Source organism: Mobula birostris, chromosome 1 (assembly GCF_030028105.1).
Source record: "Mobula birostris isolate sMobBir1 chromosome 1, sMobBir1.hap1, whole genome shotgun sequence".
Classification (NCBI taxonomy): Eukaryota; Metazoa; Chordata; class Chondrichthyes; order Myliobatiformes; family Myliobatidae; genus Mobula; species Mobula birostris.
In genome coordinates, this window is record NC_092370.1 from 93,279,265 (window position 1) to 93,299,202 (window position 19,938).

The following is a 19,938-nucleotide window of genomic DNA, read 5'->3' on the forward strand; positions in this document are numbered from 1 at the left end:
CCTTTCTTTTCAGAATAATCCAGAAATATAGATGACTGAATAATCCAGAAGATATTGAATGGAGTCTGTCGACTCCATGCAGTTTCTTGCTGTTAAACAAATTCCACACAATCTATCTGATATGGTACACTGTAATGACATGAAGGCACTGAAACAGATAACAAAGAGATTACCAAAAATTTCTCTTCTTGTTCAAGCCATCGCTGATCCTCCTCCATTTCTTGCTGTTGCCTTATTAACCGTTCTTCCATGACATTTGTTGGAAGCATCTGACTCATTACACGCATATCCAAATTGCCAGTCTCCTGAAAATATAACATGTTTAAATGCAATGCTATATCTACTCACACAGTATACTATAAATTTAATGAAGATTTGCAGCATTGATAGCAAATGTTTCCGATATTTTTTGTGAAATCTCCATTCTTGCCCAAATTCCCATGAAAAGAGCTACATACAATAAAGGTCAGCAAGATTCTTTGCTCTTAGCATGTCATTTTCAAAGTCTAATTCAAACATCTGCAACATAAACCAGATCTTAACTACTGTCCAATGACAGAATTTAATACAGCAATCTAGCCAAAATACAGCCTGCATTTCTATAAATATACTTAATTTGTCTAGAAGGCATAAAGGATATTAGATCACTGACTTTATCTCATTTAAGAAATTTTCTAATTGCATCTTGATAAGAACAGATTCATATTTTGTCCAAAATTGCATAAGTTGATAAGGATAACCACTGCCATGTTTAAAGGATAACTGTGTAATACTATAGATCATAAGACATATGCCACAGTACAATTAGGCCATGTGGCCCATCAAGAGTGATCCACCACTCTATTATGGCTGATTTATTATCCCTCTCAACCCCATTCTCAAGCCTTCTCAGCATAACCTTTGACACACTTACTAAATGACTTTTGCTTTAAAGTTACCCAATAACTTGGCTTCCACAGCCATCTATGGCAATTAATTCCAGATTCATCCCTCCCCACCACCGGCAAAAGAAATTCCTTATCTCTCTTCGAAAGGGACATCCTTCTATTCTGAGACTGTGGTCCTAGTTACCGTAGGTCTACTCTACCTACAATACTGTGCAAAAGTCTTAGGCACACGTTAAAAAAAATCTGTAAGGCACAGTTGCTTTCAAAAATAATGAAATAAAAAGTTTTTAAATTTCAAAAACATTGCTATAAAGAGCAGTAAAGCGTAAAAACTAAATCAATATTTGGCATGACTATCCTTTGCCTTTAAAACTGTGTCAATTTTCTAAGGTATACTGATATGCAGTTTTATAAGAAAATCAGCTAGTAGATTGTTCCAAGCATCTTAGAGATCTTGTCAAGTTCTGCAGATTTTGGCTTGCTTCTGTCTCTCCAGGTAATCCCATACAGCCTTGATGATGTTGAGATCAAGGCTCAGTGGAGGCCATATCATCTACAACCACATAAAAAAATCTAGAGTACTTAACACTTTTGCACAGTACTCTAGGTCTTTCAATATTTGATAGTTTTCAATCGGATCTCCCCAAACATCAAATACTGACTCATGTACAGTACTTAATTTACCTCCAGATTTTGTGGCCATATTGGAATATCCTGAGGCCTATGGTGATTCCAGGAATCATGAGCATCCAATACACCAGCCTGAGCAGAATAAATACTTCCAGGCATGGGTGAAATTCCATGCGAACCAGTATATCCAGAAACCTGCTACAAAACATACTTAGAATAATGAAATGTAAAAGGGGCAAAGAGAACAATTTCTAAACAATGACTACTTAGCATACCATTCAACAGCTAATTCTGTAAAATGAACTGCTTTCTCTCTATGGATGTTGCTTGACCCGGATAGAACACTACAGCAAAGTTGACTCTTCCACTCACAGTGTTGTGCTGGCCTTTCAACCAACTCTAAGATCAATATTATTGCCCTCCATGTGGCTGTCAAATAGTCTCTTACATACTTGTAACATATCTGTCTCCACCACCACTCGTGGCAGTGCTTTCCATGCAACCACCACTCTCTGTATAAAATCTTACCTCTGACATCCCCTTTTGACATATCCCCTGACATACTTTTCCTCCAATCACCATTAAATTATGCCCTCACATGTTAGAAATTTCCGCCTTGGTAAAAGGTATCTGACTGTCCACTTGATCTATGTCTCTTATCATCTTGTACACCTCTATCAAGTCACTTCTCATTCTTCTTTGCTCCCCAAAGAGCCCTAGCTCATTCAACCTATTGTCACAAGACATGCTCTATAATCCAGACAGCATCGTGGAAATCTCCTCTGCATCCTCTCTAAAGCATCCACATTCTTCCTATGAGGTGATCACAACTGAACACAATACTCCAAGCGTGGTCTAACCAGGGTTTTATGGAGCTGCAACATTACCTCATGTCTCTTGAACTCAATCGCCCGAAAAATGAAGGCCAACACCATGTACCTTCTTAGCCACCATATTAACTTCTGTGGCAACTTTAAGGGCTCTGTGGTCACATAGCCAAGATCCAGCTGTTCCTTCACACCGCTAAGAATTCTGCCATTAACCATGTATTAAGCCGCTCTCCCGTCAGTGCTACCCTTCGGTGTTTGCTCCCTTGTAGACAAGCTGGATTGCCTTCATCTGTGGTTGACTCAGCGCAGGATGAGGGACTGCTGTGTGCTTGTTTCAGGATGAATCAATCTTCAGGCCATGTCACTCAGAGACTTCTGCTAATATTATTTTGAGACAGTATATGCTATTGTAAATATATCTACTGTGTGTGATTGTATGTTCTGGGCTTTGCACCTTGGACTAGGAGGAATATTATTTCGTTTAGCTGTGTACCTGTTTATGGTTGAATGGAAAATTAAACTTGAACTTGAATTCTACCGTCAAATTTGACCTTCTCAAGTGAATCACTTCACAACTTTTCTGGTTGAACTCTATTTGCCACTTCTCAGCCCAGCTTTGCATCTTGTCAATATCCCGTTGTAAGTTACGGGAATCTTCGAAACTATCCACAACACCACCAACCTTCGTGTCATCTGCAAACTTATTAACTCACCCTTCTGCTTCCTTATCCAAGCCATTTATAAAAACCACAAAGATCAGGAATCCCAGAAAATGTCACTGACCTCCAGGCAGTAAACCCTCCATCTACACCACCTTCTGTCTTCTGTAGGCAAGCCAATTCTGAATCCATACAGCCAAGTTTCCCTGGATCCCATGCCTCCTGACTTTCTGATTGAGCTTAACATGGGGAACCTTCATCAAATGCTTTACCAAAATCCATATTCACCACATCCACTGTTCTACCTTCATCAATGTGCTTTGTCTAATTATCAAAGAGCTCTATCAGGCACCTAAGATATGACCTACCTTGCTTCCTAAACCTTTAGAAATTTTTTTCTGTCACTTCACAAGATGCTCTTAGTTCAACTATAGTTCCCTCACCCTACCATCCTTTCCCTGCCTCAATAGGACAAATATATCCAGAACCCCATGTAAGTACTCCCTAAACAACCTCCACATTTCTGTTGTGTATTTTCATGAGAACATCTGTTCTTGAGTTATGCTCTCAAGTTCCTGCTTAATAACGTCATAATAACCACCCCCCACCTCACTAAGGGTGAAATGCTCATCCACTGAGAGATCTAACACTTGATCGGTAATGTATTTCTAGCACTTTGTCTTTATTTCAAATTTTTAAGGTCAGGGAACATCGATGCAAATGAATAACTGTCAATGTTTCAGGCTGAGACCCTTCTTCAGGACTGGAAAAGAAGGGAGAAGACACCAGAATGAAAAGGTGAGGGGAGGGGGGAGGAGGATAGCTTGAAGGTGATAGGTGAAGTGAGGTGGGCAGGAAAGGTAAAAGGGCTGGAGAGGAAGGAATCTGCTAAAGAGGAGAGTGAACCATAGGAGAAAGGGAAGGAGGTGAGGATCCACAGGAAGGTGATAGGTAAGAAGAGGTAAGAGGCCAGAGTGGGGAATAGAAGAAAAGTGGTTGGGAAAACATTTTTTACTGCTATGTTGATATTCATGCCATCAGGTTGGAGGCTACCTAGATGGAATATAAGGTGTTGCTCCTCCACCCTGAGAGTGGCCTCATTGTGGCACAAGAGGAGGCCATGGACTGACATGTTGGAACTGGAATGGGAATCAGAATTAAAATGTTTGGCCTCTGGGAAGTTCTGCATTTGGCAGATGGAGCGGAGGTGCTTGACGAAGGGGTCCTCCAATTTACGATCGGACTTACCAATGTAGAGAAGGCCGCATCGGGAAAACTGGACACAATAGACAACCCCAGAAGATTTGCAGGTGAAATATTTCTTCACCTGGAAGCATTGTATGGGGCCTAGAATGAGGTGAGGGAGGAGGTGAATGGGCAGGTGTAGTATTTGGGCCGCTTTCAAGGTTAAGTGGTGGGAGGGAGATTAGTGAAGAGGGACGAAAGATAAGGGAATCACGGAGGAAGCAATTATAGAACTTAATAGCAATGTCCTAACGTTTACTCGGCTGCAAGAAAATCACGATATAAATATAAGCACATGGAAAGAGAATGTAACACACATGGAAAATCTACCTGTTCCTTATTCTCTGGGCTCAGGGTCAAAGTTAATATACCAGAACAACTAATAGAAAAAGAAATACTACTGTAATAACCTGTGTTCAGTTCAGTGATATAAATTTTGGGGAAATCTAGAATTCCTTTTCATGTATTTCCACAATATAACTGATATTGAGACTATGCAATCTTCAATTCGTTTAGTTTGGTCATCTTCACTCTCACTGAAAACAGTCCAGGGTGTAGGGCAGTAATGACGTTTTGCAATAATGAGTTAATTAACTGAGAGGCACAAGTTTCAAATTCAGTATTGTTCTATTTGACATGAGTTATCTTGCATTTGAAATAATTTATGACATCTGTTATTTACCTGATAATGATTGTGTTGCACCATATGCTGAGGACTGGGGAAAATCCCATCACTGGACCTTGGGCTTGGGTAGCCTGGTCGACTGGGCTATTGTAGAAGAAATGAACAAACATCAGTTGGAATACACCGTAAATAATATCAATAATTGTAGGGCTAAGTAACTGTACTGTACAGATGTGTGCACAAAGTATGAAAGAAAATTGTTTATCTCAGTAATGCAGACAGGACATAGATTTTGATGTATCCAGTTTGAATATTGTACTGCTTGGCTTACATGGCTTCATGTTAAGTTGTATAAATAACATCTGTACAACTTTAAAATGATGCATTATTTATGTCAATTTTTCATTCATGACAGTTAAGCGATAAGAGCAAAAATTGAGATGCCAATCTCTGCAATTAATTAGCAAATAAAGTATATTTAATTCTGAAATGCAGTAATAATTCATTGTTCATTAAAAAAAAACCTTTTCAAGTGTTATATCTGGACTCTCTCCTGAAGCATAAAAAGGAAAACATGCAATCTGCTTAAAGCAAATTTAATAAAATAATTATATGTTTTAAAGTCACGCACATGATGGTAGTTTCTTTTGGCAAGCTTAAGAATGCATTGCTACTCAATCTAACAAGGTATATTTTGATATACCATGAAACCAAGACATATTACAAGTAGCTTTCCTGAATAGCATTTCTTTTCTCTACCTAAAAAAATGTTGGTTAACAGATTGATACAGTAGCACTTAGCCCCTCCTTTTAAAAGAAAGGTCTTTGAAGGACCTTTCCAATAAATTTCACTTCTCTTTTTCCCCTTCAAGTACTTATATAATTCATCTTTGAAGTTATTACAGAATTTGCTTGCCACCTTTGCGTTGGTTCTTCTGTGTCATAGTTGCTAGTACTTTTGACATGAAATTTCCCTTCAGCCATTTGACCTCAACAATCCTTGATTTTAACATCTTTATCAATAATCCCTTAACCTTCTCAGCTCCAATTAGATAGATCTGGATTTTCAACAAAACAAAGTGTTTGGAATAGATTGGAGAATAAAATTAGATTAGCATAGGCTCTGATGAATGTTTAATGATCAGCACAGACTTGTTTGGCAAAAGGGCCTATTTTTCTGTTGTCGGGCTCAAAGTTATTAAAAAGCCACTTACATGTAACAGTACAGGAACAGACCTTTGGCCAACCATGTCTGTGCTAACCATGCTAATCTAACCAATTCCACCTGCCTGCACAAGGTCCATATCCTTCTATTCCCTCCCTGTCCATATACGCATCCAAATACCCTTTGCAATAAAATTACTGTTGTACTGCTCCCACCACCTCCCACTGCAGCAGATTCCACTCTGGGTAAAGAGACCTGCCTTATTAATCTCCTTTAAACACTCTCCCCTGCACCTCAATGCTATGGCTTCAGTATTTGACATTTCTACTCTAAGTCAGGAAGACTGATTACCTACCCTATCTATCCCTCATAGTTTTATATACTTTGATCACGTTGTCCCCATCAGCTCTAGAGAAAGTATTCCAACTTTATTCAACCTCTCCTTATTGCTATACAGGTCACAACTTTCACATCTTGGTGAACCTCTTCTGCACCCTTGCCAAAGCCTTAACAACCTTCCTAAAATGCAATGAACAGAACTGCATGCAATACTCCAAATATAGTCTTACTACAATTTTAAACAGCAGTTATGTTTGAATAGATAGTCCTTTGGAGATCTGATTTTGGTCAGTATTTTTTTTCTGCAATAAAATCAGTCTAACTTGGGAATTTTTGATTAGACTGTTGGCTTTTAGACAAAATTCGCACGGTTTTCTCATCAGTCTTCTACTGCTTCAGTCTTTAGTAATAAAATTCAGAAGTATTTTTGATACAACTTTGATGTAAACCACAAAATGGCTCAATCATGACAGGGAACTTGATAATGGGTAATCATGGCAGGGTCCATCCTTCTCACACTGCACCATACTGTAAAGAATATCAGATAAGAAAGTTAACTGATTTCCATCCCTCTAAATTCCTTGAGCAAGAGCTACAAAGGTCAATTCCAATAGCATAATAGTCTCTTAGCTAAAATCAGTTGATTCTACACAGGCTACATTCACTGATAACATATACAGGTTGAGGGCAATGTTTAAAAATAAAAGAAATTTTTGCTAATGGAATTTAAGAGCAGAGATTGCAATGCTCAACTTTTCCTTTAAAATATTCATATATGCATTTATGATGCTTTCAGATAAAAATCACACAATCATGAACTACAGTCAGTATTCATACTATATATGGTATTATAGAGCTTTTTTTCTTTCTATATGCTACGCATGCTTTTTACAGTAAAGCAGGGCCAATTTTATATTCCATTAGTAGCTTTGATACTGGTGAGAAAATCATGAAATTGCACATATTAAAACATGATTTCTTCAAATAGGAACCTGATAGATCTATAATACAAAATAAACTAAATGATGAATGAAAAGTAACAAATTCTGTGTCAAAGGGAGCACCATAACTGAAATGCTAGGTTATATTAAACATTAGTTCCTCCATTTCACTCAAAGAAAAAGATGTTACTCAAAGAAAGACAATTTAAGGCAAATTTATCAAGTGGTTAAACTTTCTACAGCAATATCACAAATGAAAACATTGGTGATCCCCTTTGAGTATTAACAGATTCTATGTACAAAAATTAATTACAATTAAGACTCTTTTTTGGTGTTAAAACAGTTTGCCTCCTCACCAGCTTCAGTAAAGTGCAATACTTTAACACTTTTCACACCAACGTTTTGTGATTTCTAAATTTAGCATCCAACAATTGTGGTTACTTTGCTGTAGTTATGTGAGTGATAATTACCACTAACACTACTAAAATAATTTCAAATAATGAACAAATAATGTGGTCAACAGAGGAGATCCACATGTTAATCAGGGATTGACACAAATCCTGCCTTAAAGCTGTAGCTGTAATATATTTTTAAGAGAACTCTACCAGTAAAAAAAGGGTGTTCTGGTAGTATTGTGTCAGAGTGTTATAAAATGAACTTGCTCTCAGTTTCCTGACATGGTAAGCTCCTGATTTCAGATCACCAATTAACACCAACAGAAATACTACCTCATAAAAAGTGGTGAAGGAAAGTTAGTTTTCTGAGGTGAAAGTAAGCCAGTACAATGTACCAGTTAAAAAAAAGTAGCTGATGTAAGTAGTATAGAGAGGTTAAATTAGTAAAGTTAGTGATAGGTCTATAATAGTAGGAATTTAATTATTCTCACCTCTGCATATACACCTGTTTTCTCAGTTAAAAGAGAAAAGTAAACACAAATGGTGACTTTTCTTGAACTAGTAGCATTGAATTATAAAGATAATCAAAAACATTATTCCTACCTAATATGGCTGATGTAAAATTTAAAATACTTCATAAATTATCAACTGTCTTTCACCATTTCGTTAATTGATATTCATTATGAACTTTATGACAAAAAAGCTGCTATATTCCTTTGTACAAAGATTCCTAAACATTATTTCTACTTGGTCTCTTCTCCATTCTTCAGACATCAGTTATCACTACAGATTTCTGTTCAGCCTGTCAAAATGGAAAGGTACATGCCCCTAGTCCATAAACTGAAGGGGGCACAGAAGGCCTGGGCTGAGGTTGTATAGTAAAATAACTATCTGACGTTGATACACAGAATGGATGCTTATAAACTGATGTCTGTTCTAGACTTAAGCAAAACTTGGTGTTGTGCTGGGAGAAGTCAGGAAAGGAAAGACTGTCCAAGCTAAAACTGCGTTGCAAAGATGGCCAAGGGGCTAACTGCAGACAGACACACAAAGCAGATTAAAGTAGCAAAGCAGCATAAATTAGTAAAGTAAAAATGCATTACTCTTACAATCTTTGCCAATGACTAATGAAATTGCAAATGAGATCCTAGACACCCAGTATGAAATTTATAAACAGCTTACTCAATTTTTACCTGAGCTTCCACCATTAATACTGCCCTCACCTGCATCTCCTCCATTTCTTGGATAACAGTGCTCAACCCATCTTCCCGCCACTTTAACAGTGATAGAGTTCTCTTGTCCTTACATACCACCTCATCAACCTCTGCATTCAACACATCATTCTCTGCAACTTTCGCCATTTCCAAAAGCATCTTACCACCAAAAAAATCTTTACCTCTGCCTTTCACACCGCTTTCTGCGGGGATTCCATTGTCCATTCATCTCTCCCCACTAATCTCCCCCCCAGCACTTATTCCTGCAAGTAGAAGTGCTACCCCTGATCATTCATCTCCATCCAGGGCCCCAAAAAATCTTTCCACACTTCACCTGCAAATCTGCTGGGGTTATCTATTGTGCTCAGTGCTCCTGAAGGGACCTCCTCTCCATAGGCAAGACCCACCATAAATTGGGGGACCGCTTTGTCGAGCACCTCCACTCCATCCACCAAAAGCGAAATTTCCCTGTGGCCTAACATTTTAATTCCCATTTCCATTATATGTTGGGTCCATAGCTGCCTCCAACCTGATGGCATAAATATTGATTTCTCCTTCTGGTAAAAAAAAAAAATCCCCCCCCCCCACACTTCTTCTATTCCTCTCTGACCTCTTACTTCTTTTCACTTGCTTATTACCTCCCCCCAATGCCCCTCCTCCTGTCCTTTCTCTTATGGTTCACTCTCCTCTCCTATCAGATTCCTTCCTCTCCAGCCCTTTAACTTACTTCCCCACCCACTTTACCTATTATCTTATAGCTATCCTTCTTTCCCTCCCCACAACTTTTTATTCTGGCAGCTTCCCCTTCCTTTCTAGTCCTAAAGAAGAGATTCGGTTTGAAATGCTGACTGTTTGTTCATTTCCGTGGATACTGTCTGACCTGCGGAGTCCCTCCAGCATTTTGCGTGTGTTGGTTTGGATTAGCATCTGCAGAATTTCTTCTGTTTACATTTTTACTTGAGTTGTTACTTCTGATTTTCAAATCATATTTAAACTATACAATTCTGGACGAAATTAACACAATGTTCAAGTTCAGTTTATTGTCATTCAATTATACACTGCCAAATGAAGCTACGTTCCTCAGACTAAGGTGCACAACACAGTCCATATGCTGTAACTAAACTCAGACACATAACACTAAGTAATATTACCACCTATAATTTAAAAAAAAAATAAGGTGTATTTATGGCATGTTAAAGGAGTAAACAATATAACACTACTGGTAATTTATGCATGATGAGACCTGGGTGGTTGCAGGGAGTTCAGTTGTCTTATGGCCTGGGGGAAGAAGCTGTTTCCCATCCTAACAGTTCTTGTCCTAATGCTATGATATCTGGTGGGTCGGGGGGCAAGAGATTGTTTGATGGATGGGTGGGATCATTGACAACACTAAAGGCCTTGCGTACGCAGCACTCTTGATAAATATCACTGACGGTTGGAAGAGAGACCTTGATGACCCTCTTAGCAGTCCTTGCAATCCTTTCTAGGGACTTGCAGTCAGGTGCCTTGCAATTCTCATATCAGACAGTGAAGCATCTGGTCAGGACACTCTTGATGGTGCTCCTTTAAAAATTGCTTAGAAGGGGACGTGGGGAGCCTCTCCCGCCCAGTCTCTTCAGGAAGTGGAGATGCTGCTGTGCTTTCTTGACCAAAGAGGTGATGTTGAGGGAGCAGATAAGAATGTCCATTATGTGCACTTCAAGAGTCTTGATGCTCCTAACTCTCTTCATGGAGAAGCGGTGTATGTGCAATGAGGAATGGTCAGCCTGCACCTTTCTAAGATCAACAATCATCTCTATCACCTTCTCCACCTCCTGCCTGTATGGCATTTCATTGTCATTGTTGATGAGGCCAGGCAATGTTGTGTCATTTGCACACTTGATAATTCAGTATGTACTGGATCTAGCAGTATAGTCCATGAACAGTGGCAAATTGAGCACACAGCTTGGGGAGAGCCAATATTCAGCGTGATGGAGTGAGAGAAGCTTCTGTCAACATGGACTGATTGTGGCCTTTCTGTCTAGGGATCCAGTTACAGAGAAAGGTGTTGAGACCCAATGAAGATAGTTTACCCACCAGTTTCTGAGGGATGATTATATTAAATGCTGAGCTGAAGTCAGTAAACAGCATCCAGGTACATGAGACACGATTTTCCAGGTAGACAGGATGGATTGAAGTCCAGAGGTTATGGCATCATTGATAGATTGAGTTAAGCAATAAGTGAACTGGAAAGGGGATTTAGCAGGAAAATATGTAGCAGGAAAAGTGGGATTTAATCTGCTCCATAACCAGCCAGTCAAAGCAGTTCATTATTGTTGAGGTCAGTGCCACTAGATGGTAGACGTTGAGGCTAGTTACTGTTGTCCTCTTGGGCATCGGAACGATGGTGGCTGCCTTGAAGCCTGTGGGGCAGTGGATGGTTCCAGAGAGCTGTTGAAGATGTCTGTTAACTGGGCTGCACAGTCCCTCAGCACCTGTCTAGGTACATTAAAAGGCCCTGCAGCTTTACGAGGGTTGACCCTGGCTAGGGTCTTCCTCACAGCAACTTCAGCCAGATAGAGTGCCATTCCTCACCAGCTCATAGTTCTGGCCTCAAACCGAGCGTAAAAGACATTCAGCCTATCGGGAAGAGAGGCGTCACTGTTATTGACGCTCAGGGAGGACTTGTGGTCCTTTATGGTCTGAATGCCCTGCTACATGCGTCCACGACTCTGGTGTCACAGAAACAGCTGTATATTCTCCTTGTATAATCCCATTTTGCCTTCCTGTTGGCATGGGAAAGTGCAGCTCTTGCTAACTTGAGAGCTGTTCTAGCCTCCAATGTGAAGGCAGCATCTCAATATCTCAGCAGTGCCTGGACCTCTGCTGTCAGCCATGGCTTCAGATATGCCCTCACATGGATGTGTTGAATAATAGTGACGTCCTCAATACACTTCTCTACGTAACTGTCACAGATCTCACAAATTCATTGATGTTAGTGTGATGGTTGTAGCTAGTTGCCCCCTTAACATGCTCCAGCCTGTGTTTTCAAAGCAGTCCCACAATGCTGAGGTTGCTCCTTCTGGCCAGATTTTCATCTCTCTTTGATCTGGTTTAACTCATTTAATCAATGGTTGGTGTACATGAATTAGCATCACAGATAAGTGGTCCAAAGTGAGGACTGGGAGCATTTTGTATGCACCAGGGACGCTGATATAAACTAGGTCTAATGTGTTTTCATCTCAACATGCTGATAGAACTTAGGCAGGACTGTTATTAAGTTAGCATGGTTGAAATCACTAGCAACAACGAAGAAACCATTGAGGTGTGTGGTTTGCAAATCACTAATGGTGCTGTAGAGCTCACACATCATGTCCCCGGCATTAGCGAAGGGTATGCAGCCACAATCACAATATCAGTGAACTCCCTCAGTAAATAGAAGGGCCTGCACTTCACCTTCACATCCACATCATGTGTCACATTTTCTTACTCTGATGATAAAATGCTAAGCTTTTCAATACATAAAATTGCAAATTACAATCACAGAAAAATCACAACCACCCAGGTCTATAAAAGATATACCCATTGAAAGGCTAGTGACTTTGCCACATTGGAACTGCATTAAAATTATCTTGCTTTGTATAAGTAAAAGCACAGATAGATGTGTGATGAACTTGTAGTTGTATTTATCTGTTAGTTCAGTTTAGAATTTTTGTTCAATAAGTGGTTTTACTATTACATCAGAAGACAATGCAAATAAATCTAAAACTAATACTGGCTTTACTGCAGCTAATGAAATATTGCTGTGTGAAGGTAACATCAAGCTCACCTGATTTGAATTGGGCGCTTTGGTTGCATAATCTGAAATTACATTATCTATCAAATACTCCAAATTCTGATCTAACGGAATGACCTAATTTCTGCCCAAACAAGCCGGTCATGAAGATTTAATACATAAAACATGCAAAAAAAATCTGAAATGTCTCTTTGGCTTTATTCACAATCACCTATCAACAAGTCCTTCTACTTTCAAGGAATTAGGCACATGCACACCCTGGTCACCCAGTTCTATAGGATGTACAGGTACAATGATATTTAGTCTTCTTGTACTCTGTTATTTCTGACACATTGTTTCACTCACACTCATTTTAAATTTTACCTATCTCTTGTCTGTCTATTCAACAAGTGCATGTCTTCTTGCAGTCCATTATTGCATTTTCATGTTTTATGTTATCCACAAACATGAGAATGTTATTCTGCCGATCCATGTCTAAATCACTAGAACAAGGACAAAGTAGCTCTCTATTTGCTATATAAATAAAATAACGAAAAAGGAAAAGGGCCCGAAGCAAAAGTTTGGGCACCCTGCATGGCAGTACTTAGTAACACCCCCTTTGGCAAGTATCACAGCTAGTGAACGCTTTTTGTAGACAGCTAAGAGTCTTTCAATTCTTGTTCTATTCAAAAGGTTCAAAGGAACATCTAATCAAGCCTGATGCATTTTGGAACCAAGTCCTGTGGACTGATGAAGTTAAAATAAAACTTTTGGGCCGCAATGAGCAAAGGTATGTTTGGAGAAAAAAAGAGTGCAGAATTTCATGAGAAGAACCCCTCTCCAGCTGTTAAGCACGGGGTTGGATCAATCATGCTTTGGGCTTGTGCTGCAGCCAGTGGCACGGGGAACATTTCACTGGTAGAGGTAAGAATGAATTCAATTAAATACCAGCAAATTCTGGAAGCAAACATCACACCGTCTGTAAAAAAGCTGAAGATGAAAAGAAGATGGCTTCTACAACAGGATAACAAACTTAAACACACCTCAAAGTCCACAATGGACTACCTCAAGAGGTGCAAGCTGAAGGTTTTGCCATGGCCCTCACAGTCCCCTGACCTAAACATCATCGAGAATCTGTGGATAGACCTCAAAAGAGCAAGACAGCCCAAGAATCTCACAGAACTAGAAGCCTTTTGCAAGGAAGAATGGACGAGAAGCTCCCAAACAAGAATTGAAAGACTCTTAGCTGGCTACAAAAAACAAGCTGTGATACTTGCCAAAGGGGGTGTTACTAAGTACTGCCATGCAGGGTGCCCAAACTTTTGCTTCGGGCCCTTTTTCTTTTTTGTTATTTTCAAACTGTAAAAGTTGGCAATCAAAAAAGTTTTCTTGCTTTAAAATACTAAAGAAATATGTCATCTTTAACTTCATGCCTTTTGGAAATCAGTTCATCTTTTACTCGCTTAGCTATCCACAGTAAAAGAAATTTTGACCAGGGGTGCCCAAACTTTTGCATGCCACTGTATATATATCAATTTTCTATTCATGCTGCAGGTTATCTTTTAAGTTCATGAGCCTCAATGTTACCAATCTGAAGGTCTTTATGGAATGATACCACCTGAGGGGTTGTACAGGTCCTCCCTTAGCTAATGCACAATTTGTACATATGCTTGTGCATTTGGGAGAATGGTGGTTGAACCTGCCAGCCACTGTGAGGCTGCAGGCATTTTTTTTTATTAAGTGGGAACCCGGTTCCAAATTGTTTAGGTTTCATACTGCTTACAGGAATTGAACCCTGGGGAGGATCTGTATTTATATGAGCACTAAAGATAAAGAAGCCTAAGGGCCATGTACTGAAAATTAGATCGGTATAGACCAGGAGTTTCCAATCTTTATTATGCAATGGACCCCAACCATGAACCAAAGGGTCCGTGGACCCCAGGCTGGAAATCCCCAGTATAGGTGAATACACGATGATCAATAGGAGCATGGTAGGCAAAATGTCCTGTTTCTGGGCTGAATGTCTAGGACTTGCTGTTTTTCAATCTTCCATGATCTATACACATTTTGCCTTTCACATACCCCAGTTTATTCAGTTAATGATTAGTAAATAGACAATAGACAATAGGTGCAGGAGTAGGCCATTCGGCCCTTCGAGCCAGCACTGCCATTCACTGTGTTCATGGCTGATCATCCACAATCAGTATCCAGTTCCTGCCTTATCCCCATAACCTTTGATTCCGCTATCTTTAAGAGCTCTATCCATCTCTTTCTTGAAAGCATCCAGAGACTTGGCCTCCACAGCCTTCTGGGGCAGAGCATTCCATATACCCACTCCTCTCTAGGTGAAAAAGTTTTTCCTCAACTCCGTTCTAAATGGCCTATCCCTAATTCTTAAAGTGTGGCCTCTGGTTCTGGACTCACCCATCAGTGGGAACATGCTTCCTGCCTCCAGCGTGTCCAATCCCTTAATAATCTTATATGTTTCAATAAGATCCCCTCTCAGCCTTCTAAATTCCAGAGTATACAAGCCCAGTCGCTCCAATCCTTCGACATATGACAGTCCCACCATCCCGGGAATTAACCTTGTGAACCTACGCTGCACTCCCTCAATAGCAAGAATGTCCTTCCTCAAATTTGGAGACCAAAACTGCACACAGTACTCCAGGTATGGTCTCACCAGGGCCCTGTACAGCTGCAGAAGGACCTCTTTGCTCTTATACTCAATTCCCCTTGTTATGAAGGCCAGCATGCCATTAGCTATTAAAGGTGTTTAATAGCTTAAAGGTGCCTTCCTTTGCTATCAAAGTCCTTAGCTCCAGAGCCTGCCCCATGAATTCCCTGACTTCTCTTCTCACTTTTAAAATACTCCATCAAACGTATTCATTTAATCAAATCTTTAAGCCACCTACGTTAACATCAGGGCTTTAGGTCAAATTTGTTTGATAATCTGATTGATACCTGGGGAAATTTCATTACGTTGAATACAATACACATCTCTTAGCCACTGTTCTCAATCCAAACCTAAGCAAACAGAATGTGAGATATACAACTGAATCATTCAAAATTATGCACATAACCAAACCTGAAGTCACTAGTATTGCAAAAATTATATGTGAAATAGTAGCACATACAAATTTACATTTAAATTATTTCATATTTATACATCAAAACAGTTAATAGGAGTCATAGTCATAGAGCCATAGAGACCACTGTATTTGAAAAGCTGCACTATGTTAAACCTGGAATTAAACAATACCAGAATACTGGTACACGATACTAATCAGGTATTTTAGAATAGCCAAGCCTGTACCTTTGGAGGGGCTTCATCTGATCCACCAGAATCCCAGGAAACTGTGATCTGCCGCCTCTGCTCCATTCTCATTCGTTCTTCCTGCTGCATTTTCTCTTCTTCCAATATTGTACTGAAAGGGAAAATGTATTTCAACTATAATCAGAAAAACAAACTGCTTTTAACAATAACTTGATATCAATAACTGAGGAAAATGCCAACAGTTCAAAACATGTCTTCCTTCAAACATGTATAGAGCAATGGGGTTTGACAGACCAAAGTGGCCAAAGTCCACAAAAGGTGGCCATTCAGAGCAATCTTACCACCCATCAACCCCATTCCCCCTACTACTTCCCAGACAAACAATCTCTCACATGCCCCTTCTTCTGATTTCTCTATACCTAGCTTCATTAAGGTTAATTGGATACAATAAATTACATTAGCAACATATTATTGAGATGTGGGTTGCTGGAGCTGTGTGGCAGCAGTTCTACTTGCTGCACCACTGTGCATTCAAAAAATACCTAAATCCTATACCTAAATCCTTTCACAAAACTGTCAGAAGATAAAAATGGGGCCCCAAATCAAGGTAATGTCACAAGAAATGAAAGTAAGTTTTAGAGCACTTCAAAGGAGGAAAAATTAGAAAAAGAATTCAGACTGTGGGCAAGGGTTTCAATATCACTGCATCAGTATTTGCTCTATCAGCCATTTATTATGCATCTCCTGAAAACTCCCATAGTTCTTTTTGTTCAAATTAGGCTTCATCCATACTCTTTTTAAAAGGATTCACTGATAGATTTTGACCTTGAAAATGTGCTTACTGAAGTGGATGCAAGCTTTTGTCACAGATTTTATTGCCCGAATATGGAAGATTTCCCAATGGGTGTGCTATCACTGACAACATATTATGTATGTGGATTTTCATTGCTCATAAAAGGCTGGAATTCATAGTCAGTGACTGCTCAAAATGCAGCAGGAGCTTTGAGAGTGGTATAGTATTAAGAACTTCAAGTCCATCTACTGGGAGCACATTAAAATGTCAGGAGCACCATCTTTTAAGACCAAGCACCAACCCAGTCAGGCTTCACCTGTTCCTTCCCTCGGACCCCCAACTGTTCCAACATTCCTCACTGGCTACCTTGGAACCCAAATCTGGAATGGAAGCCTTGATACCAAGGTGTACCATATAGCCTACTGTATAATATGGGACTATTTTATGTTGTAGTAACACGTTATTGAGCATGCGCTATTAGGCGCATATTGATCTGTATATGCGTGTTCAGTTTGGGTTCCGTTAAGTAAAAGCTCCTGTTAACTTAGCTCCAGTCTCTAGTGTTTTTATTATTGTTGTGTAAACAGCCACATACACAACAAATTGGCAACGAGGTTAATAAACGCCATGTTATAAGTGATAACGATACTCAGAAGAAGAGAGCAAGGTCGCGAGTCCGAAAAGCAGCAGGAGTTCAGCCGGACTCGGGAACATCGGGAGACTAAAAGACACAGTCGGAGCCGTGGTGCGTCCAGGCGAGACCACAGCTAGCGCTGAACCCCAGGGCTGACGGTCTGCCTGCCTCAGAAGGGGGATAAAAAAAAAGGAGCGACGCACACATCTAGCCAGAGTACGCTCGTGACACTAGCAAAAAAAAAAGGTCACGTGAGTCAAAGGAAAACAAGAGACTGGGGCTAAATTTACATAACAAGGATAAATTAACACAAGGATGGCGTTAATTGGAACCATTACAGCATTTGATAATGGCATTGAAGACTGAGCAACTTATATTGAAAGAACAGAATTACTTTATGATGCTAACGACCTTAAACGCAGAAAAGAAAGTCAGCCCAAGGCTACATTCACACTTGCCCGGATAATTTTGAAAACGCCGGTTTCGCGTAAAAACGACAGGCGTCCACACTAGGCGTTTTTGAAAATACCTCTGTCCACGTTAAATGGATATTTGGGCGAATCTCCTCCTACTGGGCATGCGCAGGACACAGAAAACAAGCGAAGAGGGAATGGTATACTTGGTGCGCGTTTGTCCAGAAACATTACCAACAGCCATAGTCTCTTCACCGATGAAAGGGATGACAGCTACAACTAAATGCGATAAGGCTTGTTACTGGGCAAAAGTGAAAATTGCATCTATTGAATGTTTGCACAAGCAATAAGTTAATAAAGCACCTTGTTAAATATATAAAACATGTCTGCATCAGTGTTATCTTGTATTTCCATACAATATTACATTAGGCTGTTACACACCTATTGTCAAATATTGTTGTTGTGGTGTTGGAGGTTGCATTGAAGAAAACAATGAAATGCCGCGCTACCGCCACATTTGTTCTGACACATCATGACAGTGTTTTTAAAATTAGCAGGTTACCCCGTACACACTACAACGGCCAACCGGCGTTTTCAGATTTAAACACTCTGGAGAGCGTTTTAGAAAAGCTCCGTTTTCAGGGGAGGAAAACGCCGTTTCAGTGTGGACGGAGGGTCAAAATGAAAACAAAAAGTTTCGGTTACAGATTTATCTGGTCTAGTGTGGATGTAGCCTTAGTGTAACAGGCACAAAAATATACCGCATGCTCAATAACGGAGTTTGTTAACTCCTGAAAAGCCAGCGGACAAAACTTTCAAGCAAATAGTAGACTCTCTCCAACAGCATTTAAACCCCAAACCGTTGGTCATTGCTGGAGGATTTAAATTCCATAAACGGAATCAGAGCAAAAATGAAAGCATTTCTGAATATTGTGCTGAATTGCACTAATTATCAGAACATTGTCAATTTGGAGCTGGTCTATCAGGCGCATTGAGGGATAGGTTAGTGTGTGGTATGTACTGTAAAACCACACAGAAGAAGCTCCTGTGTGAAAAAGGCTTTACATTTGAGAAAGCACTAAACATCTCAATATCATTAGAAACAGCCGCATGAGGTGCTTCAGAGGTACAACAAAAATCTCTGGAATATGCTACGAATAAAACGTCACTGTACAGAAATAAAGGAAAGAAATGTTACCATTGTGGGAACAGGTAACATGACCCTGGTGGTTGTTGGTTTAAAGATAAAGGATGCCGAAACTGTGCTAAACAGGGCCACACTGGCAAGCTGGAAAAGGGCAAAATACAGAGAAACAAGAAACCCCAGAAAGGAAAGTACAACAATGTGCACAAAATGAAAGAAAGCAATTCTGATGAAAATGACTCAGACAAAAGTGAATTGTCTTGTCTGCCACTCCACAGTGTGGAAGAGACAGATGATCAAAGAGTAATATGGATCACTCCACAAGTGGCAGGCGTGAGACTGAAAATGGAGTTGGGCACAGGTTCAACCTTAACAGTAATCTCTGTAAGCGACTAAAAACGACTGTTTTCACACATACCTCTGAAACGAACTAAACTACTGCTAAAGACTTACACAGGACAGAAAGTGCATACCAAAGGCAAAATGAAAGTGACAGTGACCCACGGAGGTAAAACACAGCAACTGAACCTCTATGTACTGAAAAATGGAGGACCACCGTTGCTGGAACGTGAATGGCTCAGGAAAATTCAGTTGGATTGGCACACCATCAAGGCACTAAATGTGTCAGCAAAGGAGGGCAGCAAGGCTACATCTGAGAGACTGTCACAAATACTTGCTGATTCTGAGGAAGTGTTCATGAAAGGAACAGGAACACTTCGGGGCATGAAAGCAAAGATTGAGAATGAGGAAAATGCATGTCCAAAATTTCACAAAGCCGGGCCAGTGCCATATGCAATCCATCCTACAGTAGAGGCAGAGCTGAAAAATCTGGAGCAGACTGGGGTCCTGTTAAAGGTGGATTGGAGTGAATGGGCCATGCCTATTGTTCTGGTGATGAAGAAAACCTCCAGCACAAAAGCAGGAAAACCAAGCAAGGTGTGCTTATGTGGTGACTTTAAAGTGACTGTTAACCCAGTTCTCCGCACAGTACAGTAT

The 19,938-nt window shown here is 40.0% G+C and overlaps 1 protein-coding gene across 5 annotated transcripts in view; it reads right to left on the minus strand.

Moving 5' to 3' along the window:
* Nucleotides 1-19,938, minus strand: part of LOC140198338 (focal adhesion kinase 1) — a 569,537-nt gene that overhangs the window by 49,676 nt on the left and 499,923 nt on the right. For 4 of the 5 annotated variants that reach the window (XM_072259450.1, XM_072259457.1, XM_072259454.1 and 1 more), the window contains 4 exons: nucleotides 15,998-16,109; nucleotides 4,934-5,020; nucleotides 1,572-1,715; nucleotides 174-305 (listed from right to left, as the gene is read on the minus strand). In XM_072259450.1, coding sequence (XP_072115551.1) covers nucleotides 174-305; nucleotides 1,572-1,715; nucleotides 4,934-5,020; nucleotides 15,998-16,109 — 475 coding nt within the window. The remainder of the gene's footprint in view (nucleotides 1-173; nucleotides 306-1,571; nucleotides 1,716-4,933; nucleotides 5,021-15,997; nucleotides 16,110-19,938) is intronic. The other variant, XM_072259446.1, reaches the window with a different exon arrangement.